Below are 26,351 nucleotides of genomic sequence, written 5' to 3' on the forward strand. Positions count from 1 at the left end.
GTCTGGTTCCTCACCAGTCCCCCTGGACATTAGCTTGCAGGGAATTGGGGGGGGGACTTGGCTACCTGGACCCTGGCTGGGTGGGGCTCTATGGAGTGGGGTTCCCTTGGCCTTTCTACCCTTGAGAGCATGAGTGTCCCATCTTAGGGGTGGGGTTGTGGGTGGAACCTGGGTGATCTCCTCTGCTGAGGCTTGAAACCCAAGACCACTACTTGCTTAGCAGGTGCAGCTGAGGTGGGGGCAAGGTTTTGGGGGGAGTCACTGGGGGGACTGAGTTGCTGTATGTAAGGGGGGGAGAGGTTGGGATATGTGGCCTGGGAGGAAACATGGGGAGGGCACCATCTCAGAAGTGATGGGAGAGGGAGCTATGGCAGGAACCCAGGGGTGGACTGCTCTTGGGGCATTGGGTCTCCTGTTTGAAAGTGGTCCTGCTGTCTGGCCCTTGGCTTCCACCCTCAGTACTTCACTCCTTGAGCTCCTTGACCTCTCAGCGACTTGCAATACTGCTAACCACAGTATCCCATCCTCCACGGGCTGGGGATTGGGGACACCATTCTATGGTGATTCTTTTCCTTTCTCCAGGGCCAGTGTAATGGGCTGTGAGAATAACCTTGAGAGACAGGAGGAAGAGCCACAGCATAGACAAGAGTCTGATAAGAGAAATCGGAGTCCAAAGAAGGAATGGGGGTGGAGAAAGCATCTCAGAACTGACCCTCCCTAGTTTTTGGGAATGGAAAGAGGGGGGAGCACTTTCAGACTTGCAAGATTCTGTTACTGTATCCTTGCAATAAAGGTAATATTAGTATTCTTGGTTTTGGTTTTCTGGTCTGGACTACCTTGAAGGGCTGACAGCGTCAGTGTTGGTTGGGGGAGAGATGCTTCCTTGGCCCCTCCTTTGTGGAGGGCCTCAGGATTCCACTCTCCCCGCTCGATTTCAGCATCTACATGAAACTTGGTTTTTAATGGTTTGAAGCCGCCCAGAGCAGCTGGGAGTCGGGTGGCACATACTGAACGAATAACAACAATAACAATAACAACAGTAAGCACCGCGCGCCTCTCCATCAAACGGGCGAGTCGGAAAGACGCTTCCGGCTCCGCTGTTCGACGCGGCTCTCGGCCTTCGAGATGCGTTCCGGCCGCCCCCTCGCTGAGCTCAGACGCTGCGGGCCCCGGCAATTGGCTGGCTGGCCGGCCGACGAGCCGAACCGGGCCGAGCCAAGCGCCCCCCGCCGCCCCCCGCCGCCGCCCCCCGCCGCCGCCCCCTCCTCACCAGCCTCCCGGCGGGGAGCCACCACCGGGCGCGGCCCGCGCAGAGCAGAGCAACCAAGGACATAACGACCGGGCAGCGGCGACCTAGGCTCCGCCCGTCGCGTCCCGTCGCGCGCAGATGACGTCGCGGGGCGCGGGTGGATGGCGTCACCGCCATGGCGCTGCTCGGCCGCCTGGGCGCCCTCCTGCAGCGGGCCGTGGACACGGTGGGCGGCTCTGCGGGGAGGAGCGGGGGCGGGGGGGCGGAGGTCCGGCGGGGGTCGCCTGACGGGGCCTTCTCGCCCGCTGCAGGAGGAGCCGCGCCTCGACCTGCCGGCCGCCTTCACGGAGCACTGGAAGGGCGTCACCCACTATTACCTGGAGGCCTCAGGTAGGTTCTCGTACCGGATGCTTCCGCCCGGCCTCCGGCCCTGGGATTTCCTCGTGGTTTGCCGTCCAATAGTAACCGGGCGGGGTCCGCTTGCCTTCCAGGCTAGTCCGAGGTGGGGGAGGGGATCTGTGGCCCCATCTGCCGAGTGTCCGGCGGTGGAGGGTAAATCTGCTTTACTATCCCGGTCGGGCCGTGGCTGATGTTCTCCCCCCGTAGTAAATGCTGAGCCTTTAGCAGCGACTCTGATTTTAAGAATGGCCAGATATGATGCTAATGATGTTTTGTCTTTTCCCAAGATGAAAACAAGCCAGCAAAGCAGACGGATATTCCTTGGCACTTAAAACAGATGCTGGACATTCTAGTCTACGAGGAGAAGCAGCAGCCGGAAGGAGAGACAGGACCCTGCCTGGAATACTTGCTGCAGCACAAAATCCTGGAGACGCTCAGCACTCTGGGGAAGGCGGAGGTGGCTCCTGTATCTCCTTCCTTTCGTCAGGAATGACAGCAGCGTGATTTGGGGGTGGTTCAGAGAGTTTCCTGAGGCTTTTTCATCATAACTCAGACGTTCATTTTCCTATTGGGGAATTCCTTTCATATTCTGGCCTCTGGCATAATTTCCAAATTCTGCTCTTTTCTGGGATTCTGCATCTAAATATAGGTCATTCTTCTTCCAAAAGAGTGACTTATCAAGATAAATCTTTTACTGTGGCTTCATTTGCATTTTTGTTTGCTTTGCAAAGTCTTATTCATACTAATTTCATTATTTATCAAAGTAAGGCAATTAACTTATTTGTACAAGGTGGCTCCCAAATCATACATTGGGAGACAGACTACAAAAGAAGTTGCTTCAGAGCCACAGGACTGATAATGATCTGTGGTAAACAGTGTGAAGATTGTAAGCAGCCTGTACCTGTTTCCTGATATTTGTTTTTGGTCTAATGTTCAGCAAACTGTCATTGTGCTACTGTTAGCAAAGTAATATAGTCATTGGAATCCCTGAACATTTTTGATGATGAAAAGGTTAGAGAAGCTTTGAGGAACTTTTCCTAACGTTGGCCTTGTTTCTCTGCTTCCCACAGTATCCTCCAGGGATGAGGTCACAGGTGCTTCTCTTTTTCAGTCGCCTGCTGGGGAAGATGCAGAGCCCTCTCTTGCATTACTTCAATGTTTACCGGCCTGTTCAGGTGAGGGCCTTTTTTAGGGGCTTAGCAATTTGGGTCCATTTTGAAAATAAAGCAAATCTGTATCATTTGGCCTCTGATAATCATGGGAGCTAGCTCATGGTGACTTGAAAATGCATCCATGTTCAAAGGCTGTTGGATATTTCTAAAGCATCTATTTACTGATTTGCCCCACCTTTCAATCCTTTTGCAGAAACTTCTTCAGCTTCAGGGTGATGCACTGGACCCTGAGCCTGAGAAGGAAATGCTGCAGTTTATTGCTGTTCTGTGTACCAAAATCAGGCAGGAACCTGCTCTCCTACCATATGTCCTGGAGGTAAAGGATTGTTGGAGGTGCCAATTCTTTTCACAATGTGTGTGACAGCCCTGCGGGGGTAGGGCAGGAAACAGACATTGCAGGAAATAACTAGAACTCTACTTTATTGGTACATGCTATAATAACAGAACCTTGAATGCCTGACAGCATTTCCCCTTCCCTCCCTCTTATGCCAAAGAGAGTCAAGGCAAAGCAGTTAGGTTTCTTTCTCACACTGTCTTGTTTTCTTGGGTGAGCTCATGTTTTGTTAACTGTCTCCACATATTTTCTCCACAGTCATCACTGTGTTCCTCTACAGGGGCAGATTATGCAGGGCTTGGTTGCCTGTGGGTATGAATGTGGAGAAGAAGACTGTACCAAGTGGAAATCAGCTGCAGCGGCGGCGGCTGCTCCTCTTCCTGCAGCAGCAGCCTTAGGCAGGACCAAGCTATGCAATTCAGAGGGCCTAACCTCGGTCCAACACAGTATGGGAGCAGAAAGGTTTCTTTGTCATTAGTGCCTGCCTGCTTCAGTTCTGAGAGGTGTAGCGGGCTGCTGTCTGTATAAAGTCCACTGGAATGGATCCCAGTTGGATCGGAATGCAGAAGCAGCCACTTCAGCAGAAGATACCGTTGGCTGGTTCAGATCAGAGGCCTGGATCAGACCAATGTCCTCCAGTCATCTGTTTTTACAGGGTTTTTCGGTACCCTGACTCTTTCTGAATAGGAAGGACCAGCAGTCTTCACAGCACGTGTGTTCTGGGTGGCATTGACTGAAAGCATTTTTTTTCCCTTTTGGTTGTGGGGATTCAGTATTTCTAGATGACTCGTCTTAGGAAATATTACCAGTCCATTTTGTTTGCAGGGTCTCTTGTTACCTCCAGCAGCCGTTATTCTTGGAAGATCGGAGTGTTATCTGGCTGAGCTTATTGTTGTTCTTGATTTGTCAACATAAATTGACCTGCTTTTGGGGGGAACCTGGCCTGAACTCCTCCTTCCTCTCCCCTTTGTGTTCAAGGGCAAGCATGTGGGCCAGAACTTTGGCCTGCTGGAGTTGACAGCTAAGCCAAGCATGACCTCTGGCCGGCCCCTGCCCTCCTCTGAAGAACAGGGCAGGGGGCTGTGTCCAGAGGAACCTCTGGGTGTGGCTTCGCTCGTGGAGCCCGCTGCTTCTGTGCCGAATGTGGTGACTTCTCTAATTGGCTTGTGCAAGAGCAAGGTAACTACAAGGGCTGATAGCCCTGGGGTGCATGAGGCCTGCCTCCTGCTAGAGGAGATGGGATGAGATTTTCTCTCCCTGCCTCTTCCCTTCCACACACTGAGCATCTACAGGAGGAGATGCTGCAGGAACTGTTTTTTTTTTCACCTTGCAGAATAAGAAGGTTATGCTAAAAGCCCAGGAGAACCTATTGCTTCTTACCAGTATGGACCACCCAACAGCTGCCCGGGCCTTGGCCCAAGACAGCATGCTGTGCCTTCTGGTATCTGACCATCTCTGCACCCTCTACAGTGCCATCCCTGCTACCATCAACCCTGCTGATGTTGCTGCACTTCCACCAGTTCAGTGGAGGTACAAAACTGTTAAAATGTTGAACCCAAGATCTCTGCCACTGAATTGGTCTAGCTTTATCTTTCTTAAGTCAAAATATCACTATAAAGTTGTCTCCTTATTTCTCCACTCTTAGTTTTCAAAATCTTTGTACCAGATTCTCTTGCCTTTATGCTGTCCCTCACATCTACCGTGATGCCTTGTGGCTGCATTCGCCTTGTTACTGAATCAACCCATTTTCTGGGTTTGTGTAGTATAGCAAACTGTAAAGTAACAAGGTATGTTAAGTAAGCTTTTACATTTTGCAAATCTGCTTGATCGTAAAGCGAGCCTGTCATGTGTACAGGTAGTCCTTGACATACGACCATTTGTTCAGTGATCATTCAGAGGTACAGCGACACTGAACAAATGGTGGTTATGACTGGTCCTCGGAGTTCTGGCTGTCCCGGCACCCCCACGGTCAAGTGATTGCAGTCTGGGCGCTTGGCAACCAGTTTGCACTTAGAACCAGTTGCAGCACCCTGCAGTCACATGATCGCCATTTGCAACCTTCCCTGCCGGCTTCTCCAGAAAGTTAATAGGGAAGCCAGCAAGGAAGGTTGCAAGTTGCTGGGTAAGTTTCCCCCACCTGTGCAACTTCCCCCAGACCCTCTGTGCTCATGCCACGCCAGCCATTTGCGCACCCTCTCAGACCCTGGCAGCGCCTCTTGTGCATCCCGTTGCACCCTCCCTGGCCTGCGCTGCACCTCTCACTCCCCCTCGCACTCTTGCCAACCCTCACCATGCCTCCCCCACACCTCCATGCACCCCCCCCCCCGCTTCTTCCTCCACCCAGCCACAGCCATTTGCCTGCCTGCCAGTCTGGGACTTGCAACTTTCTGCTAGCTTTCCCACTGGCTTTGGTTGTGGGAAGCTGGCAGGAAGTTGCCTCACCTAATGACTGTGGGATTCGGTTAATGACGGCAACCAGGACTGCAGGGATTGCTGCCGCTAAGCGATGCAGTTGAACTTTAGGACTGCATCGCTTAGCAATGGAAATTCCAGTCCCAATTACTGTTGTAAGTGGAGGACTACATGTATTTAGCCTATATGTGCCCACTTTTTTTAAGGCTTCCTGTGGCGATATTAGGTAATAACTGACAGCTGGTTTTTGTTTTTTACTGAGTGCATTACGCAGGAAGTGTATTGAGAACTGGAGAATGTTTACTGCTCAAAAGGTGGGATAACAGCTAGATTCACATTCTGCAAAGACCTGCAGAAATTTCATCAGGAGACAGATTACGTTGCCACCCACTCAAGAAGGCGTTGGCTTCTCAACCTTCTTGTTGTCATTTTGCTCTTCAGCAGCTACCCCTGTTGCAAATCCAAGTCCCAGTGGAAGGGCTTGGGTCAGAGTTCAAAAAATGGCTACCTGGGCAAATTGCATGCTGTAGTGGTTCAAGATCAGACATGGACTGCAAAGATATCTTAGTAGGATGACTGAGGGCCAGCTGTAGGGTGTCTGCCTGGCACATACACACACACACTTTATAGGGAAGAAAACATGACTAAAAACCCATCATTCATCTGGCTAACTTCCTGATGAAAATTTCTGCCATCCGTTTCCCTGCGTTCGGTCCCTCTTCTCTCCCACCCCCAGCAAAAGGAGGCCAGCGTGATCAGCTGTGGTTGGGTTGAGCCTCCCCTTGTTTGACCTTGCAGGCTTCAGGGTGACACCTGTGCTGAAGAAATCTCCTTTCCAGAAAAATGCAGTCTTGAGGCTTTCTTTGGCTGGCTGGATTTTTGTGACTGTCTCGCAAGAGAGGCTCATCCCGTAAGAAAACTTTCCCCACGTTCTCTCTGTGCTCTTTTCCTCTGCCGCCTTGGCCTTGGCCTGCTTGCTGGCCTCAAGGTTACAAAGGTGTAGTTGGGGTGGGGTGGGGGGGACTGGACTGACTGTGCCTGTGCACCCCATCAGGTTATTGGAGAGGCTGTGAGCGAAACCGTGGGCCAGAGGCTCTTCCTGGAAACCTTGCAGCCTCACCTCTTGCAAATGTAAGTTTGGGCTGAGTGGACAGCAGCCAGCTTGACTGTATGTGCCGCCTTGCCAGGAGCGGTGCTCAGGTCAAAGCCGCAGCCAAGGGGCAGCCCTTTTTGCTCAGCATGTCCTTTCTTGGCAGGTCAGAATCTGGGATTCTCTTTTCAACAGCCATCCTGACAGGCCTGGTGAGGCAGATTCGTGCTCCTGCCCTCCTCCGGCAGCTGATTGGGTTTGTGCTGGGAGCAGAAATGGACTCTGTCAGGCTCAGAGATTCAGCCTGGCAGCCACAGGCACCCAGCCTCTGCTTACACCTGATTGAGAACTGCAGCCACCCATCTGATGAGGTGAGCCAGAGCTATGTGAAGAAAGTTGGGTCAGGCTTGGGCCTCTGATGGACCCCCTGCCAATTCCATGTAAGTTCTGCAAGAGCTGCAGTACAAGTATAGCCCCCCTGTCCCCCAGGACTCGAAGCCATCAGTGTTTTGGATGCCAGGAATTGGCTCTGCAACAAGCGCCTGAGAGAATATGCAAAGCATTCTTCCCTCCTCATGGAGGTCGGTGCTGATGCTTCAAGATGAGCATTGGGGGGAGGGATCGCTGTCTGACGAGCATGGCTGGCTGGGCAGAAGTGGGCTTGGGGTGTGCTCTCTGTTGCAGCTTAGAAGCTGCAAGTGGTCAGCAAGGAAACAGAAGCACTTCTGTAGGGAGGTCTTAAGCCTAAAGTCAGCTGTGCCTCTGGCTGAGGATTGGGAGCTTCTGGGAGTTGCGGTCGAGCTTTAGACTCCAGTTTACTCCAGTGCCCTAGAGGGGAGGAAACTGTCTTTCCCCTGACGTAAGCTGTAGCAGGGCATGGCCAGAAAACTAGCCAGCAGCTGGCTGTAACCCACAGTGTCCATGACCTGAGTGACTTAGCTCAGTGGTTGGAGCCATGCAGGCCTCCTTCGCTGGGCCCAGCTTTTCACTTTCCTCCTTGCTGCAGATCAGCATGGCCACCCTGCAGTTGTTTGAAGAGCTGCTTCAGCTTCCTGATCAGCACATTTTGCAGAGCCTGGTGCTGTGCCATCTGGAGGACCGTAGCTACATCCTGAGGATTCCACCTGGGCAGGAAGAACCTACCATCCATGAGCAAGAGCCCTGTGAAAATGGGCTGTAAGTGGCTTAGAGAAGGAGCAGGTGGCACCTCATGTCCTCTGCACCTGCACATGGGAAGAAGGCGGGGCACTTGCTACCCCTGCATGCTTTTTAGCACCAGGCTGGCTCTTTTTCTTTATGTGGGCCATTTTCAATGGACTGAAACCACTTTTATGGTTCCCAGTGATACAGTGCTGGCATTTGTTTAGAGTTCACCACAAGGGTACAGAGCCTTCCCTCTAGCTCACAGACTAAGGCTATGGTGTGGGAAAGAGAGGAGGGAAACCAGTTGCTCACAGTCAGAACCAGAGGATCTCCTTCAGTCCTGCTGGAGTGGTCTGACCTCCTCTTGTGCTCAGGCAGCAGCTGGTGAGCCTGGATGCCAGGGCTGATTCACAGACAGCACATGCTGCACATCAGTTCTCCTTTTCCTGAGGCAGTAATGTAGAAGTTGGTCTACGTCAAGATTTTTGTTTCTTTAAATGAAAACATAGCCTGTAACTCTGAAAAAATGGTCAAGGCTGGCCTGTTCCCTATCCCTGCAGAGACCTAGAAGAAGATCCCTACTTTGCAGATGGGCTTCCAGCAGCTGTTTTCCAGAGGCCCAGCAAGCCAGCCATTTCAGCCACAAAGGAACAGGCCAGCTGGCCAGAAGGGCCTGGGGATGCGAAGGAGGTGGTCAGCAGGTATGGTTCCTGCAGAGCAGTGGCAGGGAGAGGCAGTTGCTTGCATCCCTATTTGGAACATGAAGAAGCAAGTCTAGCACCACCAACGATTGAGATGCACTGTCTGGAGAACCGAGTTTGGGACTCTGCAGCTATGAACATCAGAAGGGTGTTGCATAAGAACATATTATGCAGAAGCTTGAAATGAAGCTGCATCCACGTGCATGTTGGTTTTAAATTTCATCCACTTAGGGTCCTATTTGGTTGGATTAGGATGAGCTATAGCATTCTCATCATAACAGAATTTTCCCAAATCCTCGAGCACTTACAAGTATATAGAAAATCTGAAGGAATAAGAAATGGCAAAGCAAAAAGTTGCTCTAAGAATTCTGTCCAAGCTGCCAGCAAATGCCCCTTGCAGTTACACCCACTGGCAGCCATCTGGATTTTGTGGGGCATCTTTTTCTAGTGCATATTTAATATTATTAAATGGAGCAACTAAGTTAGGCATATATATACACATACGTGTACACATACATATTAGGTTCTGTTAAAATCCAGGTTTGAAAATGGCAGAAATGCAGTTGGGAACAACTGTGGGTCTGCATGAAGCCCCTTTCAGAAGCCTCTTAAAGTAGTTTTTTCCTGGATTCATGTGGCTGTCCTCTGCAGCGATTTGCAGCCTCAAGCCAGCATTTCTCAAACTCTGGGCTCTGACTCCCTGAGGTTTTGCAAGCAAATCTGGGGAGGGGAGTTGCAAATTTCCTGGTAGCCAAAATGTTTGAAGAAGGGTGGGCAGGCAGGGAACCCAGCATCTGTAGAGCTGGCTTTTGGTGATGCTCGGAGGGAAGGCACCTGTGCAGCACACAGCTTGGTTGCCATTCACTCTGGAGATCTTATTCAGCATAGGTACAGCTCACCTAGCAGGGAGCCTGAAGTGACCCACCTAGTTTGGGATATGGTGAGAACATTGCCAAGATCAAAGTGGGCATCTCTGCTTGGCAGAAAGGATGAGGTGTGTCCAGGCAGGGAGCAGTGTCTGCAGAGCTCTGACCTCCAGCTGCCCCAAACCTGTCCTTCCTGGGTTTTTTCCCAGCTTCCTTTGCCTAGTGCCAAGTGAGGTGAAGACCTCAGCGTACCTGGAGGAGGCAGGATATGACACTTATGTCCACGATGCTGAAGTACTGGTGAGTCCTTTGATACCCTCCCCATGCCGCATCCTAAATAAGAACTCCAGTGGCCCAGCGTTAACTGGAATGATAGGTCCTGTCTGACGGCAACAGAAATAGCTCTGTGTCTCCTGGTCCCTCTCTTGTATCTGCCTCTTTTTTTAAAAAAAGGCACCCAGTGCAGCACACCATTAAAAGGGAGGATGTTTGTGCTCCAGTAGCCGAGGGTTCTAAGGAAATGAATTTTCGAGGCCCTTTCCAATAGAGTGTCAGGCCTGGGTATGAGACAGAAACATAGTTGGTCGTCCTGTTGGCTGACCTTTGCCAGGACCTGGAGGGAGGGTGCCCTCTAGTGGCATTCAGTCCCACTGGCTACGGAGGAGCACCTGCAAAGGTTGCAGCCCAGAGGCACGGCCTTCCAGTGCTTTTGCTCGCTCTTATCAGGCAGCTCTTGTTGAAATTTGTAGTCCAGCTGGTGTGGGGCGTTGCAGGGCTCAGTCCTCCCCCGGGCCATTTAACATCCATGCGAAACCGCTGGTAGAGGTTGCCTGGTACCTCTTGGGGTGAGGTGCCCATGGTACACTGACAATACCCACCGATGTATGGTCACTCTGCTGGGATGAGCCAGGGATGCTGTGGAAGCCTGGCCCGGGTGCCTGGAGGCCACAGACAAGATCAGGGCAAATCCCTGCGTGACGGTTCTGGCCCTGCCCCCGGCTCCAAGGGCTGCGAGGTTGCGCTATGAGGAGCAGCTCTGCAGCTTCAGGGTCTGCCTGGACCTCCAGCTGTGCTGAAGCAGAGGGTGGGTGCTGTGGCCACCTCTGCCCAGTTCTGGCTGGTGCACCAGTTGCAAGCTTACCTGGATCGGGGAGACTTGACTGCTGCAACACATGATAGATGTGTCTGCCTCTGAAGACTCAGAAGCTTCCGGTGGTCCACAGCACAGCAGCAGCCCATCTGCCAACTGGAGGCTGCAGATTTAGCTGCCTAATACTTAACGTTGCGGTCATTGAGCTGGTGGCCCGTTTGCTTCCAGGTCTGGTTCAAAGCGTTGGCTCTTGGGTTTCTACAGGACTCTTTCCCAACAAGATCTGGCCTGGGATTTCCAAAGCCCCCACCCCTGGTGAAGTAAAAGATGTTGGGGTCTGGTGGCAGGGAGCATTCTGTAGCTGCCTGTGCGGTGCAGCGTCCTTCCTCCTCTGTGGGTCGCTTAAAACCTGGCTGTTTCATTGAGTGGTGCCTAATGGTGTGCTGGCTGTTAGAAGGTTTCGGTATTTGCACTCCTTGTTTTTGTAAATCTCTTCATGTCCTATGGAAATGGCCAACATGTAAAACCTTGTGATAAATGAATAAACATCCAGACCAGCCATGATCCAACCAGTTCTCTTCTGGCAGTTTCAAGAATGTTGTGCCAATGTTGTGCACTGGAAGTGGCCCCGGGTTCAGCTGCCCCAGAAGAGCAGTCTTGCGGGACCCCAGTTTTATGAGGGCCGTTTCCTGCAGGTACTCTTTGATCGGCTGGCCCAGATCTTACACCAGGTAGGTTCCTGTGGGAAGTAGGCCGGGAGAACATCCTCAGGCTCTAATGTAGAGGCTTCCCTCGAGAGAGCAAGGCGGGAAGAATCCCCAGTTTGTTGTGGGGAGGCAGCTTCAAGGAAAAGGAAAAGGGGTCCTGGAGCACTCCAGGCCTCTCCCCTGTCCTGTTATAGTCGAGAAGCATGGTGCAGCACAACCATTGTTGTGGGTGTGTGTCACAGGCAGCGACTTCCTTCTGCCCGCTTTTCTTCTGGGTGGGTGATGGAGCCCTGCTGCTGCTCAGCCCGCAGCAGGTTGCGAATGAAGAAGCCCTACATCTTTGCTCGCTCTCTCCTCCATGGCAGCCCTATGCAGTGAACCTACAGGTGACGTCAGTGCTGTCTCGCTTGGCCCTCTTCCCTCACCCTCACCTCCATGAGTATCTTCTGGACCCCTACCTCCCATTGGCCCCTGGCTGCAGGACCCTCTTCTCAGTGCTGATCAGGGTAACTTTTGACCTGTGACTTGGGGACACGGTGGAAAACTGGGTGCTGCGTTGTATGGCAGAGCAGTGAGCTCCTGCAGACGCATCAAGAGGGGCCTAGCCATGTCCTCTCCAGCTGCTGCTATGAAGCTGCACTCCCTGCACCTGCCTGTTCATCCTTTCTCTCCTGCCAGGTGGTCAGCAGCCTGATGCAGAGAGCCCATCGGATCACAGACTTCCCCACCAACTTGCTACTGGTCCGGAGAAAGCTAATGGGGCTGGTGCCAGATGAGCAGCCGTAAGTGGGCCAGAGAGGGGAGGGCTGTTCTTTTTTAGGTTTGTGTCAAGGCTCAGCTTTTGCTGAGCAACTTGGCTGGGGCACCTTCAGGCCCCCCTGGGCACTTGCCTGCATGACTCTTTTGGACTTGATGGCATCAAGCAATACGATTGTTCTTGGCTCCCCAAGACAAAGCTGCACCAGAGTCCATCTGGCAGACAGAAAATTACCCCATTGTGGCCCAGAGAACAGCTGGTGTCAGTCTGGACCCTGTCCTCACCTTGATAGAAGCAGGTGCTCTCAAACACACTGACCTCTGCTGGAGAAAGTGTGCAGAGCCTGAGGCCTCTGGTTGCCAGTGGGAGAGCAGTAAGGATAACCAGATGGGCCTTAAGCCTGCTCTCAGCAGCTTTTCCTGTGTAGAGGCCTCTATGAGCTTTCTCTAGAATCTTCCCCCAGGGCAGCGGGGAGAGGACAGTGGACAAGAGGAGGAAAACTTACCTTTTTTGCCTTGCATCAATCTCCTTACAGGATTGGCCACCAGATGCTCTTGGAGGGGGTGATTGTGCTGGAGGAATTCTGCAAAGAGCTGGCCGCCATCGTCTTTGTCAAGTCTGTGCTCAGGGGCCCCACCGGGGGGAGTCAGCAGTGCGCCCCTTCACCCAGCTGAATAGTCTGGGCCTCTGACACACTGGCTCCCACACCTCCCTGGGGCTTTCTGCAGCTGTGGACTTTCACCTATAAACGAAAGAGCAGCACCATAGGCGACTTCCCGTGTGTAGAGAAAAGCAGCGGTTGCCTCCTTGTTCTTGGTATAAAAGTGGCTCCAAACGAGGAGTCACAGCAGGGACACTTGGGATGAGAAGCAATTGGTTGCTTCATCAGCAGCCCCAGTGCAGTTCCCCTTCCCTGAGCAAGGCAAGAAATGGTTTCCCTTATGCCCCTTGATCATGCTGTGATTTTGGGGAGTCTGCCTGCCAGTGCCTGGCCCAGTTTGCCAGCCCCGGAAACCCTTGTCAGCCTTCTGAAGGGGAGCCCAAAATCCTGGGGGTCTTCTTGGCATCCTCCTCAAGAACAAAGAAATCCAGATAAAGCGTCTGGACTTTTACCTTCTACAATTAATGGAAAGGTAGGGCTGTTGTCAGCTTGTTTTAGGCATTGGGATTAAATCATGGCAATCCCTGTAAAAGAAGGGTTTTCCGTGGTGCTTGGATTTTGGGATCTGCTGCTATGAACTGTGCTGTCTTTCATGTTCTCCACTGCTCCTATCGCATCTCCAAGTGCAGCACAGAGTCCAGACCTACAGGGAAAGGCTCCCAAGACTCGCTGGCCATAGCCTGTGGTTATTTCTCTTGGACTGTCCAGCTAAATGACCCCCTTTTCTATGCCCACTTAACCTTTCTTGGCATATGTACCCAAGGTGAAGGTTCTGTGCCAGTATTTTGTTTTTGCAGTATTTTCCGTCACAGTCTTAAGATTAATCCTGCCCATTTTACTTGGCCCCTAGTTGCCTTTTGAACAAGGAGTTTGCTGTGGCAAGGTAATGGAAGCCCACACCATCTTATTCCTAGGACTGTCCCAAAGTTCTCAAAGTCAATGAGTATGTCTGAGAAAGGAAGTCTGGATGTGTTCTTCTATCTTTGTGTATTGCCTAGGTTTTAGGCCTGAAATAGTGAACAAAGGGAAACCTGCCTTCACTAGCCTTGCTGAGCAGAGCCATTGGCAATACTGCTTTGACCCCTGGAGGAAGGAAAGATGGGGCGTGCATCTAATAAATAAATGTTCTGGGAATCTTTTGCTACCTTCTGTTCTCCCTGCAGAGTAACGCAGCAGAGCCACAATGAAACAGGCATGTTTATTGACTAAGCTGTGCGTAAGCTTGGCTGGCTGCTACAGCAAGCAGCTGCAAATGCTCCAAAGGCTGTCAGGACTGCCAGGTCTTTCCTGCTCACCCTGCTTTCTGCAGTTATGGGAAAAATTGCATCATCCGGAAAAGGGGTGCCACAGACTCGCTTTGCATTGTATGACATCAGGACGCTCCCAGCAGGGCTTTGGGGGATAAAGGCTCCTGCCTGAGATTGCTGGTCCTGTCACCACTGCTTCCTCCTCAGCCAGACTCGGGGGCAGTCGAGGGGCAGCAGCTTCAGCTTCTGCTTGCCGGCATGGGCCTTGGCTGGGAAAACCTTAGCTGTGAATAGGGATGAAGGAAGAGGCATGGAGCCTTTGGAGGATCTTGCTCTTCAGAGCTGCATCTTCCACTTCCCACCAGGTGAAAGCCGGATCCTGCAGTGCTGGTGGTCCCAGCTCCTGTGGGCTGTTGCCTCTGACTGCGGCCACCACATTGAAGCAGATGCCATCGTTTTGCCCTGGCTCCTTCCCGAGGTGCTGCAGGCCGAGCAGGCCCTGGAGGTGGACATCCACCTTGGGTTGGGCCACACACTTCTGGAGAAGCTGCTGCATGGCCACGAAGAGCCTGTTCCCCAGCTCGGGGGGGGACAGGCGGCTCATTGCCATCGGGAGGTGTGGGGTCCCTGCTGTTCCCAGGAGCACCCACAAGGAATTGCCGCCACCAGCAAAGACAAGCAGGAATCGCTGGCAAACCGAAGCACATGGCAGCTCCGCGGGCAGCACTGGAGGGTGGTGGGGGCTAGCGTTGTACTGCAGAGCCAGGTCCATTAAGGGCAGGATGTCCCGTGAGCGGAGTGACAGCGTGGGCGTCTCCCGGTCCCACCACAGGGCCTGCAGGGACTCCATGTCCGCCTGCTGCAGGCTTTTGAGGGTACCACCTAGAGGAAGCAACGTCAGAGCTAAGTAGCTAGACAAGGCACAGGCCTCTGCGCTTGGTGGCGCTCGTGTGGTTTGTTTCAAGGGCTGGGCTGGAACGTGGCCTTTGTGCTGCTCCGGAACAGATTGTGTCCTTTGCTTTTAGCAGAATGGGTTGGAATATGCAGGTAAGGCAAGAGAAAAATCAGTGCTAGGATTCTGCAGTTTAGGCATGGATTAATGTGGGCAAAGCACACATGAGGCAGACTTAGAGCAAAGCTAAAGCAGTATCGGGAGAGGGTGCTAAGCTTTATTGACCTAAGGAGGAAAAAAAACTAAAATAGACTAGCATTTGCAAGAGTCAGTTACTCTTGAAAAATGAATAGAGAGCATTTTAGGAAAGCGTTATATTCTCAAGGACTTGGAAGGGGGAAAACGTTTCTTGCTTAAGGGGTGCCAGCTTGGAGAAGAATGTTAACGACTGCTAAAAGTCGAGAGCATCGGGCCAAGCAGGAGCCTTCCAAGTTCCAAAGTCTCGCAGGCGCTCTTCAACCCCCCCAGCACCTGCGAGACTCACCCCTTCCCCTGGAATTAAGGCAAGCGGCGGCATCCCGGATACGAGCAGAGGACCAGCCTTGCGCACTCGCTCCAGCCGGCGGACCTCCCCCTCCCCCGGACCAGCAGGGGGCGGCCCCCGCCTCGCGAGCCGCGCGTAGGCTCCAAACCGCCTCCGATTTCAGCCGACCCGGCGAGCCCGCCCCCCGCGCGCCCCCCCCGGGCCGGGCGCGCCCACCAGTGGGCCGGGCGAGGAAGACGAAGCGGATCCAGCTGGGCCCCCGCTCCTCCACCGCCAGCAGCGTGAGCGGTCGGCACTGCAGCCCCGTCTCCTCCTGCACCTCCCGCCGCAGGGCCTCCACGACGGTCTCGCGGGGCTCCATCCGGCCGGCCGGCAGGTACCACGTCCCGTAGCACTCGGGCTTGGCCTCCTGCATCACCAGCACCTCGTTCTGCGCGCGGGAGAGAGAGAGGGAGGAGGGGGCGGTCAGCGGGCAGTCAGCGGGCGCCGCGCGGGGCGGGGGCGGGGCTCCGGCGGACCTTCTCGTTGAGCAGCACCGCCAGCACCACGTAGCAGACATTCCCCCGCAGACGCGCCGGCTCGGGGACGCCCAGGTCGTAGCCGCCCGCGGCGGGCACCGGCCAGCCCTCGCCGCTCAGCAGCGCCGCCAGCTCCTCCGCAGCCATCCCACCGCCCCGGGACCGTTGGGGCGGGCGGAGCGAGGCGCCTGCGCAGGCCCCACCCCTACCGGGACGTCACGGGCGACCGGCCACGCTCCTGCGAAAGCCGCGGGCGCCTTTCCAACCCGCGGGCGGGTCCTTCGAATGAGCAGCAGGAGACAGTCCCAGGACAAACGTATTTATTCAAAGGCTAAAATTACAAAGGCTCTTGGCGTACCAGCAAGCCCGAGTCAGCATCTTCACCAGCAGAAGAGGGAGTGGAAAATAGGAGAAAGCTCCTGCACGGAACACAACCCTTGGGGAAGAGGCACAGTAGCGCTCCCCAGCTTTGGCTTTATCGCAGGGACCCAAAACCAGTAGCACCGAACCGATACTCCAGGCCGAGATGGAGCAAAGTGGGCTAAGCGGATGCCTGGCTCCTGGCTCTTAATGTCCCATGCAAACCGTTGTTGCATCAGGTCAGGCACCATGCCCTTACATTGGAGACTCTGAACACATCAAAAGGCAGCACCAACAATAGTGAAGAGGGCTGTCACTTCACTGAGGCGGCATGTGGAGGGACCCGTCCTGGAATTCACCCGCACAAGACACGGATGCTCAATTGCAGCCCCCAAGGCAGCTAGAGACACCGGTCCCTCTTCTCCACAGCCCAAACTGAACAGTAAGTTGGGTCGATTTGGCTGTGGAAAAAACAGAAGAGGCAATAGGGCCCTGAAGCCTCACCCCCAGCTCAGGGGTTTGCCCGCCTTGCCTCTCCCCGGGAGGCCTGGCTGTCTTGCTCTGGCACCTTCTTCTGGAAACGACTTCGCACCGCCCGAGTAGAACCCTGCCAAAAGAACGAACCAGCAGCGTTTGGGGAGTGCAATGAGTGTGAGGCGTTGTCCCTCCTCCTAGTCACAGCGAGCCAATGGGCTCCCTGCAGACTTGCTCGGGCCCAGCAGCTGTCCTCCTGAGGGCCTCTTTACCTCTTTGGCTGGTGGCTTCTTGGTCACCCGGCGCAGGCTCTGGCTCCTCCCCAGTGGCTCAGGCAGAGCAAGGTCCTCACAGCAGCCTCTCGGAGTGGCAGACAGTTCTGAGTCTGACCAGCAGTCCTCATGGCTATTGGAGCCTGGCTGCTGCACCGTTAGCCTGCCCCCTACGCAGCAAACAGGCCGAAGCAAGACTCAGAGAGCAACTGGCTGAACCTTTATCACTGCATGTCCAGCGTGAAGCTGGGTACACGGCATTCCTAACTCAGTGAAGGCATGGGTGATCCCCACCGAGAAAAACTGAGGTTAGGATTGGGGAAAAATGCACAGATTACTTACCTCCAGCAAGACCCCTGCAGAGTTTGATCAAGGGGACCTGGAGTGTACCCAGTCTGTTAGCTCTTACTTGCCAGGCAGAAAGAACAGGAGATAGGCAGTCCCTGAAACAACCAGGCCCCTTGCCAGGTAGGGTTCTATAGGCGATAACCAGCACCTTGAGTTGCCCCCAGAAGCAAACAGGCAACCAGTGCAACTTGTGAAGCAGGGGTGTTAGGTGGGCATGCCAAAGCAGGCCCACCGCTGCTCTCGTCACTGCATTCTGGAGCAGTTGAGAGGTTTTCAAGGTCAGCCCCACAGTGCAGTTGTTGAGCTGCCAGGTAACAAGGGCGTGACTGAAGGGCCACCCAATCCAGGAAGGGGTGCAACTTGCACTCCAGATGGAACTGTGCAAAGGGTCTCTTGACTGCAGCTACCATTTGCTCTTCCAGTAGGAGCTGAGGGTCCAAGAGGCCCCCAAGACTGTGCACCACTCCTGAATGGGAAAGTGCAACCCCATCTAGGAGTAAAGATGTCAGGTCTGCAGACTCAGGCAGTCTCAACAGCCACAGCCACTCAGTCTTGGTAGGACTGTGTTAGTTTCTCCCCATCCACCTTTCAGCTTCCAGCCCTTTGGCCTGCCAGTGCTCCCTGGTAAATTACACACACAGATTTGTACATACATCTCAAGACTGAAAGCTGTAGCAAAAGTGACAAACATCTACAAAAGGATTCCTATTGCACAGGAATTCCCTCCCTCATCTGAAATCTCAACCCTGCAGTTCCATGATAGCAGGGCAAGAACTGCATGCGTGGCCTTCACAATCCATCACACTGGCTGTAACATCTGACCAACTGATGGGCTGGGTTCACACAAAATGGATTACCCCGCAATATTGCTGGCATAACCTGTGATGCCTGAACCAATACCCATGGGGTGGTTTAAAGGGATAACCTGGTCCATAGAACACGCTAAGACACAAAATGCTGAGCTACTAGCTACCCAAAGCCATGTTATTTGAACCTAGCTTTAGGGGATTTTAGAAACACCAACTGGTTTTACATCTTAAGGCACCCTTGTCACCACGGAGAACTTGCTGTTTCTTAGACACCTATCCAAACATCCTACAGCTCCACAGTAAAGGTTTTCTTACCGATCGGTCGCCGGCACAGCTCCTGTTCCTCCAGATAGAGGGGATCTGAATAATGAATTGTGGCTGTTTCTGGGATGGAACGCAAGTCCTGCATGCTGAAGCTGCGTAAACGTCCTGCCAGGGCACCCTGGCTCTAACCAGGAGACAAGGGGGGAAAGGGTGGGCAAGATCATTTATTTGCTCTCCCAGAATCAAGGAAGGGGTTGCTCCAAAAACGGGAAATCACCGCATTTCAGAGGAGAGATTCCTCAGTCAGCACACAGTTCCTGATACATTTTTTTATCAAATTTTGCCACTGCCCACCTCCCCCCACAAGAGGGACTCTGGGCAGTTAAGCCAAACTACATGTATGAGAAACCTGTATGAGCTGGGGGAGGAAATATGGTAGAGAAGGCTGAAGAGGTGAATTAGGTTTTTTTTAGGGGATTCACCAGAAGCACGAAGAGATGAAATGGCCTGTTTTAGAAATGCAAAAACCTCTGTGGTGGGATCTTCTCAAGGGCCGGAAAGGATGCTCCATTCCAGATAAGGTGCCAGCCCGCTCCAGAGTGGGAGCCAGCCTATACTTGGAGATAGAAGCCATCCCTAAATCCTAAGCCGTGCTGCCAGCAAGGTCTGGGAGACAAAGCCCAAAATTTTCTACCCACATAGGTACAAGCAGCAAACCGGGCATGGAATCCTGGAGGAAAGCAACCTAGTACTGCCTGGTTACCAAAGGTGATTTTGGGGTGAGAAACCTGCTGCTGCAGGACAGAATATACCAGTATAGCCTGCGGGGCCCACGGTGCTGCGAATGAATTCGTCTTCTGCCTAGGATCACAGTGGCATCCCGCTCTTCCTCAATCCCCTCTGCTGCTCGAGGTCCAAGCTATCCTCCAGAGCAGTCCCACCAAGGAATCAGAGCAAAGGAAACATGAAGTTACTTTTGCGGCCACCTGGACAGCTGCTGTGGCTGCCACGCTGATGCTCTTCTTCCCAAAACTCAAGAGAGTCTCGTAGCCACGCTCTTTAGCCTGGAGGATGAAGTGGTCAATCTCCTGCAGGAATTCACAATGCACAGGATCAGGAGGGGCATCAAAGGAACCATCCCCTCCACATTTTCCCCACGCATCTCCTGCCACAGGATAGGAAAGTGCTCTCCAGCTGCCATTCACCTGCAGGAAAGGGGTGGGGGGAGGGAGTGGTAGGTCTGGCACCCAAACAGCCATTTCTCCCTTTCTTTCCCTCCTGCTTCTTGGCATGGGTGGCAGGGATATAGCTACTTTTGGGCCACTGCCAGGAGAAGACCCCTAAATCCTCTGCTGTCTGTGCCTATTCCCACAGGAGGCCTCCTCCCAGGTCTGACCCCCTACTCTGCCTTGCTGGCAAAATGCAGGTAGCACGTTCTAAGCTGGCATAATTTATTGCAGGCTCAGAACCTGCAGAAAAGCCCTCTAAAGGTACAGTTGGGGAATGCTCTGTTCCTTTCGTTGAAAATAAGGTGGGTAACGACAAAGGTCTCAACAGGCACCTGCTACCTGCTCTGCAAAGACTGTGGCCTGGACCAGGAGGATTGTTACCTTTTCTTTGCTGCACAATGTGGGGTGCACGAACTTGCGGTACAACAGGCTGGCCCCCCTTGTGTAAGGAGACAGGAGCCACACCACAAAGGCCATTTTGATCTCATAGTAGAAGGGAAACCTGCAACCAAAAAGGTGTCCATGGAGCCAGCAGCACCCAACAGGTTGGCCTGGCTGACTTCTTTAAGGGCTGCCTGGCAAGCTGCTGGACCAAGAGGACTGTATTCAGAGCCAGGGAGGGTTAGAGGAAGGCCTTTCTGTGAACTCAGAGACAATTGGGGAAGGAAAGCAAGCCCGGCACTCCTTTGCCAACCCTTAAGAGTTATACAAAAGCAGATTCGCTGATTGTCCGTAGCCATTTCAGTTACTACAGGTAGTGCTCAACCTACAATCATTCGTTCAGCAACTGCTCGAAGTTATGACAGTGCTGAACGAATGGTGGTTACAACTGGTCCTTGGAGTTCCGGCCCTACTGGCACCCCCACGATCACGTGATTGTGATCTGTGTGCTTGGCAACCAGTTTGCACTTACAGCTACTTGCAGCGCCCCACGATCCTTCCCTGCTGGCTTCCCCAGAAAGTCAAAGGGGAAGCCGGCAGGGAAGGTTGCAAGTTGCTGGGGTAAGTTTCCCCTACCTGCACACCCTCCCCAGCCCTTCTGTGCTCATGCCAGCCATTCATGCACCCTCCCTGACCCTTGCCATGCCCCCCCAGCCTGCACCACACCCTCCCTTGCATTCAGAAGGGAGCCACGTGGAGGAAACATTTGCTGGAGAAGCTGGGTCCAAAAAGGACTCAGTGAAGGCAGCCAGGCGCTTCTGCTTCTCCCGCAGCAGTTGGGCGAAAAAGTCAGAAGGTTGGTGCGGGGAACTGGGAGAGGAGGCAGCTGGGTGAACGAATGCGGGCTGGGGAGGGAGCTTGCTATGGTGGCTGGGCTGGATTTCTGTGGGGGTGAGCTGGGCCTTCACATGGCTGGGCTGGGGAGGCTGGAGTTCTAGGTCTGCTTGCCACTCTGCAAGGCAGGGTGCAGGGCTTCCAAAAGGGCAGAGATGGGGGGGAGATAGGTGTGGGGGGGGGGAGTTGAATGCAGTGTTCGGGGCCAGGAGGGACCAAGCCCAAAACAGGTTGGATTGGGATGGCTGCTCAGGCTGACAACCAGTAATTCACTTAATGATGGCAAGGGGAGTTGCCAGGATTGCTGTCACTAAGCAATGCCATCTTGCTTTACAACCACATTGCTTAGTTACAGAAATTCCAGGCTCAATTACTGTTGTTAAACAAGGACTACTTGTACTGTTTTGATCCTGGCCCAATCAAGTCAGTCAATTTCTCCCAAGCAAGAAAAGCCAGAGCAAGACCCCACAACATCCCTCCGACAGGTTCACTGCGAAGGCCATCCTGCAACTGAATCTGCCAAACCAGCAAAAAGGGCTAGATCCAATTTGCCTCCAAACATGCTCAGAACTAGTTAAAGTTGTCTCAGTCCCACCCATCACCTTAAGCAATAAGAGATTGACTTAGGATTTAAAAGGGTGCTAACTCAGCCAACTGTGGTTTATTCAACTAAGCTGACTTTTTTCCCTCTCAGGCTCAATTACTGAAAAGGTTACTTCAAGTATAAATTGGGAAACCGTTGAAAGGAGAACACAGATGTAATGAAATATATATATAAAAAGAGGTAAATAGCATACTTGGATCTGTCATGATTTCTGTCAACAACAATATTGAATTTTATTTTTTCAGCAGTAGCAGTATCCAGTTGCCTCATCCAGTATCTATCCTGCTGGCCAAATAGTTCTGGTAGTAGGTCAAGCCAAAGAGAGCAGGGTGAGCAACAGAAGACTAACAATCACTTTGAGTCATGAATGGAGTAGAAATGGCAAGCCATCAGTTGGAAAAAAATGGGGCCAAAGCAGTTCCCTCCCCTCAAGTGCAGTGGAAGGTTAATGACTTTCCAGCAGGAGTGTGCAAGGACCCGGGTTGAAAGTTTGAAAGGGGGGGGGACATGACTTGAAGGTGTTGCCAGCGCTCCTTTTTGCTTTAGAATTCAAACTGCTGCCCGCCCCTTCACCACCGGCAGGCCCCCTGGGTGGGGTGGCGGTCGAGTCTAGCTGAAACCCTCCGGACATCTTGGAGCCGAGAAATAAATCACTCACCAGGAAACGAAGATATCTGTGATGGTCTCGGTGGCCATGAAGAGCGCAAAGACGATCCAGTACATCATCCACCGCACCTGAGAAGAAGCCCGAGCAGGCGTCAGGAGGTCCAGGGCCGCCCTCGCGGGTTGGAGCGGGGCCCGAAGGAGCCTCGTTTGGCTCCTTGCTTCCTGGGGCTTAGGGGATGGGGTGACCACTCTGCCAAGCGGGAGGGCTCCGGAGAGAACGGGCGTTCTCCCCCTCGCAACTACATCCCGTGGCAGCGAGAACCACCAAGCAGGGAGAGAAGCGGCGCCGCTTCTTCCCCATGCCCTGGGCCGATGGGGGGGAGGGCGGCGCGACGGGCCTTCGAGGGTCGGAGCGAGGCCCCAGGCTGGGGGGTGAAGCCCCCCGGCCTCCTCCGGGGCTGCAGGGAGCGGCCCCGCCCGCGGCCCGAAACGAGGGTTCTGAGCGCGCCGCGAGCCGGCCTGGCCCCCACTTACGTACTCCCGGACGTCCTTGTTCCTCACGGCCTTGTAGGAGGCGTAGGCCGGGTAGAGCGTCCCCAGCAACAGCCTGCAACGGAAGGGCGGCGTCAGGCCGGCCGGCCAGCCTCGATACGCGCCGGCCAGCAGCGCCAGGCAGCCCCGCCGCCCGGAGCGCAGCGCCGCGGTCTTCAGGGCGCCCAGGACCATGGCCGGCGGAGGGACGGAGGGAGGCCGGCTTCTCCCGCGGGGCCGCCCGGGAGCCGCCCCCGCCTCGCCTCGCCTCGCGACCGGCCCCACCGGTCCCGCCAGCGGCCCGGGGCGCGGCAGCATTCCCACGCCCGGAGCAGCCCCCGCGCCGAGCCGCCCGAGCCCCACCCGGCCCCGGCCCCGGCCCCGGCCCCGGCCCCGGCCCCGGCCCCGACTCACTGCACGGAGCGGCTCAGCGCCCAGACCACCATCTCGGGCCGCCGCCGCCGCCGCCGCCGCGCTCCAACTGCCCGCGCGCGCCGCCATTGGCCGCCTTTATCCCCGCCCCCACGCCCGGCCAATCGGGGCGGGGAGGGGGTGGCCCAGAGCGGACGGACGGACGGGACGGTCAGTCCGTTGGGCGGGCTGCGGACACTGCCCCTCTTCTCTCCGTCGAATTTAGCGAAAGCCTTGGTTAAACCCGGCAGATCTCCTCCCGGATGACCTGCCCTCACCCGGAAGGCCTTCCGAGTCTGCCCCCGTGCCGGTCGCCCTCCCCTCGGCCTCCCTCATCGCTTCCCAGCCCCCGAGCGCCGGGCCTGCGAAAGGCCAGAGCGGACGAGCTCTGGGCTGACGGCTCGAGGGTGCAGCGGTTTGCCTTCTTGGCTGGCCGCGGATTCTCGGGCGCCTTCTCCAGCACCGGGAGGCGTCGACCCCTTCAGAGCCCCATTTCCGCTTCCACGGAGGGCCGCGGCTTGCCCGTTCCGACCTCCGCGGGCGGAGAGACATCCCGGCCTTCCAACCTCCTCTCCAAGGCCTTCGTGACGGCGCGTCCTCGTCCAGGCCGCTTGTTCCTTCAAAGGGGACTCTTGACATCAGGGTACATTGAGTGCTCCACTTCGAAGCCAAGCTGCTCCCAAGAGTGGAGGCCAGTACTGAGAACGTCCGTATTTAGCACGTTAATTTAATTTACTTGATGTCTCACCTAGAAGAAGATTGTTGTTAAAAGAGTTTCAACATTTTTGCTGTGAAAGGCAGGCTGAATTTTCATGATAGCAATGTTTTGAGTTTTCCCCAAGTTCTCTGCGGAATAGAAGTGTCCAGTTGGAACCAAAGGCCCATCTAAACCACCTTCCTGGATCTTGCAATAGCCCATAGATACCCCAAAGAATCCTTTCAAATAGGGCATGAGTACAAGAATATCTCCTTCTTCGTTTGTTCTGTCCAGTAATGTGTGTTTTCCAGAAATTGGTTTAATTTGTTCTGGAAAATTTGTTTTATTAGTGATGTGGGATTTCCAGTCAAGATGGCTCTGCAGTCAGATGGCTATCAGCAGTTTCTGGCCTCCTCCTATAGTTTATATCCTGGTAATTGTTTGTTTGTTCACTATGGTAATTGCTACTCTCGGAACCAGAAACTGGTTATTATGAAGCATTTGATCATTGGAGAGGACTTGCTAGTTACCTGTCAGGTCAGCATCTAAGAAAATTCTACCACCCTCTTCCCCCACTAAAGTGACAATGTCAGCAGTTCCTGTAAAAGATCTGATGGCTGGCCTTCAAATGAGAGGGGATATAAAAGCTGCTAAGAGGGCCTGTTTGGTGTAGTGGTTAAGGCATCAGGCTAGAAACCGGGAGACCTTGAGTTCTAGTCCTGCCTTAGGCATGAAGCCAGCCAGGAGACCTTGGGCCAGTCACCCTCTCTCAGCCCGAGGAAGAAGAAAAAGGCCAGGGCAAACCACTTCCAGAAACCTTGCCAAAAATGCTACAGGGACTAGTCCAGGCAGTCACCAGGAGTCAACACTGACTCAAAGGGAAAAGAAAAAAGGTTGGGGTAGGGTGGCGGAGATATTAAAGGTAATAATAATACTGTAAGTTCCAGACCAGATGTAACAGACAACTGGATGTTAATTGGAATATTGTGCGAAGTCAGTGGGCACATCTAGAATTGGTTTACCACAAAGATTCTTCAGGACGCAGTCACATCTCTGGAATCTCACTCTGCTCAATCTAGATCACTGGAATCCCAGAGAAAGCTAGGAAGAGCAGCCAGTCTGTGGCAATAGTACCTCTGCCTGGAGATTATCAGCTCAGTGCCAAGAGGGCTCCTCATGCTGCAACTTTTCATTTCTGCACAGTTGAGAAGCCCTGCTGGGCACTTATTGCAAAGTGCTTAGTTTTGCTCTGAGAAAGGAAATCTTGCAGAAGACTCAGTCTGATCTGCTCCCCCACTTGAATCATGAATTGAAAGATTCCTATTATGTTTTTCCTTGATTCTGCTAAAAAGGCTCAACAACAGAAAAAGTTGCTCAATAACACAGGAAATAATATCAGAAAATAAACTTCATCAGGTTTCTGGCTATGTTTGTTTTGAAATTAGCAGAAGGTGCTCAGAAATTATTTCATAATCACATGGAAGCAGAAAACTATAACGTGCTGTTTTTAATTTGATTTTAATCTGTTCAGTGGCAGCATTGCTTGGCAGGAGCCAGCATGTGTTTGTCAACAATGACTCATATCAGATCAACTCAATCTTTTTGATAGAAGGACCAATGTAGTTGACCAAGGTAAGGTAGGTAAAGATTTCCCTTGACATTAAGTCCAGTCGTGTCCGACTCTAGGGGGCGGTGCTCATCTCCGTTTCAAAGCCGAAGAGCCGGCGTTTGTCCGTAGACACTTCCTCCGTGGTCATGTGGCCGGCATGACTACACGGAACGCCATTACCTGCCCGCCGAAGTGGTACCTATTAATCTACTCACATTTGCATGTTTTCAAACTGCTAGGTTGGCAGGAGCTGGGACTAGCAACGGGAGCTCACCCCGTCACGCGGATTCGAACTGCTGACCTTCCGATCGGCAAGCTCAGCAGCTCAACGGTTTAACCCGCAGCGCCACTGTGTCCCTCAGTTGATCAAAGAAAGCAGTAATTATAGTGTACCTTGACTCCAGCAAAGCATTAGACTAGCTCCCACGAAATTTAACCGTGAAGATGGCCAAAAGTGGGTTGCACTAAGCTGCCATTAGATGGATCCAGAGCTGGTTGTACCCAGCCCCACCAGGTCTTGCAAAATAGGCATTTCTCTACAAACAGTGTCATCTAATGGGATCTGGGAGGCCTGGCATCTCAGCTCTGGTGCTGGACTCCCCCGGACATTCCCACGGCCCTGGCCCTCTGGAAGGCAGTGAATATCCCTCAGGCTCAGGGGCAGGATGTCTTGGCCATGTGGTCAAGCAGTTGTGAGATGCCTTGATCATTTTAAATTGGTGTTATTTCATGGGTTGCATTTTTTATTTTTTTATTGTTTTCCTACCCACCTAGAGTTAAAATGATTAGCCATATAAATTTAGTAAATAAATACATAAAATCCATGATTTAATGAAAAAGGCTTCATTCTTGGCCCATGTTATTCAAACATTTATAAACATTTTTCATTAAAGATGGTTGAAGAGTTGGAGGAAATGCCTATCAACCTTGGAGGAGATGGGCAGTAATATAAATTTAACAAACAAATAAATAAAAACTGGGTGGAATAGCTAATACTCTAGAGCAAGGTTTTTCAGCCAGGGTTCTGTGGCACCCTAGGGTTCCGTGAGAGGTCACTAGGGGTTCCCTGGGAGATCCCAA

The 26,351-nt window shown here is 53.3% G+C and overlaps 4 protein-coding genes across 8 annotated transcripts in view; 1 reads left to right on the forward strand and 3 right to left on the reverse strand.

The window, feature by feature from the left end:
• The window catches only part of NDUFA10 (NADH:ubiquinone oxidoreductase subunit A10), a 30,948-nt gene extending 29,578 nt beyond the window's left edge, over nucleotides 1-1,370 (reverse strand). Inside the window, exon 1 of the mRNA XM_063311326.1 lies at nucleotides 1,271-1,370. Within this exon, the coding sequence (XP_063167396.1) occupies nucleotides 1,271-1,333 (63 nt within the window). The 5' untranslated portion in view covers nucleotides 1,334-1,370. The remainder of the gene's footprint in view (nucleotides 1-1,270) is intronic.
• Nucleotides 1,371-1,381: 11 nt separating this feature from the next.
• Nucleotides 1,382-13,715, forward strand: FHIP2B (FHF complex subunit HOOK interacting protein 2B). Of its 2 annotated transcripts, none has more exons than XM_063311313.1 (17): nucleotides 1,382-1,475; nucleotides 1,561-1,639; nucleotides 1,936-2,105; nucleotides 2,719-2,823; nucleotides 3,014-3,136; nucleotides 4,133-4,333; nucleotides 4,488-4,684; nucleotides 6,365-6,476; nucleotides 6,621-6,697; nucleotides 6,823-7,027; nucleotides 7,663-7,832; nucleotides 8,360-8,500; nucleotides 9,576-9,666; nucleotides 11,044-11,187; nucleotides 11,529-11,669; nucleotides 11,842-11,945; nucleotides 12,456-13,715. In XM_063311313.1, exons 1-17 carry the CDS (start codon nucleotides 1,425-1,427, stop codon nucleotides 12,592-12,594), a joined length of 2,250 nt encoding a protein of 749 aa, XP_063167383.1. In that variant the 5' UTR covers nucleotides 1,382-1,424; the 3' UTR covers nucleotides 12,595-13,715. The 2 variants fall into 2 exon arrangements, with proteins under 2 accessions (XP_063167383.1, XP_063167384.1); XM_063311314.1 differs by having other exon boundaries at nucleotides 11,044-11,151.
• A 45-nt stretch (nucleotides 13,716-13,760) lies between these two features.
• NUDT18 (nudix hydrolase 18) lies at nucleotides 13,761-15,960 on the reverse strand. Its single transcript, XM_063311330.1, has 3 exons — nucleotides 15,783-15,960; nucleotides 15,481-15,694; nucleotides 13,761-14,710 (listed from the first exon to the last, which is right to left on the reverse strand). Exons 1-3 carry the CDS (start codon nucleotides 15,927-15,929, stop codon nucleotides 14,109-14,111), a joined length of 963 nt encoding a protein of 320 aa, XP_063167400.1. The 5' UTR covers nucleotides 15,930-15,960; the 3' UTR covers nucleotides 13,761-14,108.
• Nucleotides 15,961-16,091: 131 nt separating this feature from the next.
• REEP4 (receptor accessory protein 4) lies at nucleotides 16,092-23,081 on the reverse strand. 4 transcript variants are annotated; one of them, XM_063311333.1, is made up of 8 exons: nucleotides 22,969-23,081; nucleotides 22,562-22,630; nucleotides 22,076-22,152; nucleotides 19,920-20,040; nucleotides 19,284-19,397; nucleotides 18,361-18,493; nucleotides 16,889-17,058; nucleotides 16,092-16,749 (listed from the first exon to the last, which is right to left on the reverse strand). In XM_063311333.1, the coding sequence occupies exons 1-8, from the start codon at nucleotides 23,053-23,055 to the stop codon at nucleotides 16,654-16,656; spliced, it is 867 nt and encodes a 288-aa protein (XP_063167403.1). In that variant the 5' UTR covers nucleotides 23,056-23,081; the 3' UTR covers nucleotides 16,092-16,653. The 4 variants fall into 4 exon arrangements, with proteins under 4 accessions (XP_063167403.1, XP_063167404.1, XP_063167402.1 ...); XM_063311334.1 differs by having other exon boundaries at nucleotides 22,558-22,630; XM_063311332.1 differs by lacking the exon at nucleotides 22,969-23,081 and having other exon boundaries at nucleotides 19,296-19,397; nucleotides 22,558-22,772.
• Between the last annotated feature and the right edge of the window lie 3,270 nt (nucleotides 23,082-26,351).

This window comes from Candoia aspera, chromosome 9, assembly GCF_035149785.1.
Source record: "Candoia aspera isolate rCanAsp1 chromosome 9, rCanAsp1.hap2, whole genome shotgun sequence".
Lineage (NCBI taxonomy): Eukaryota > Metazoa > Chordata > Lepidosauria > Squamata > Boidae > Candoia > Candoia aspera.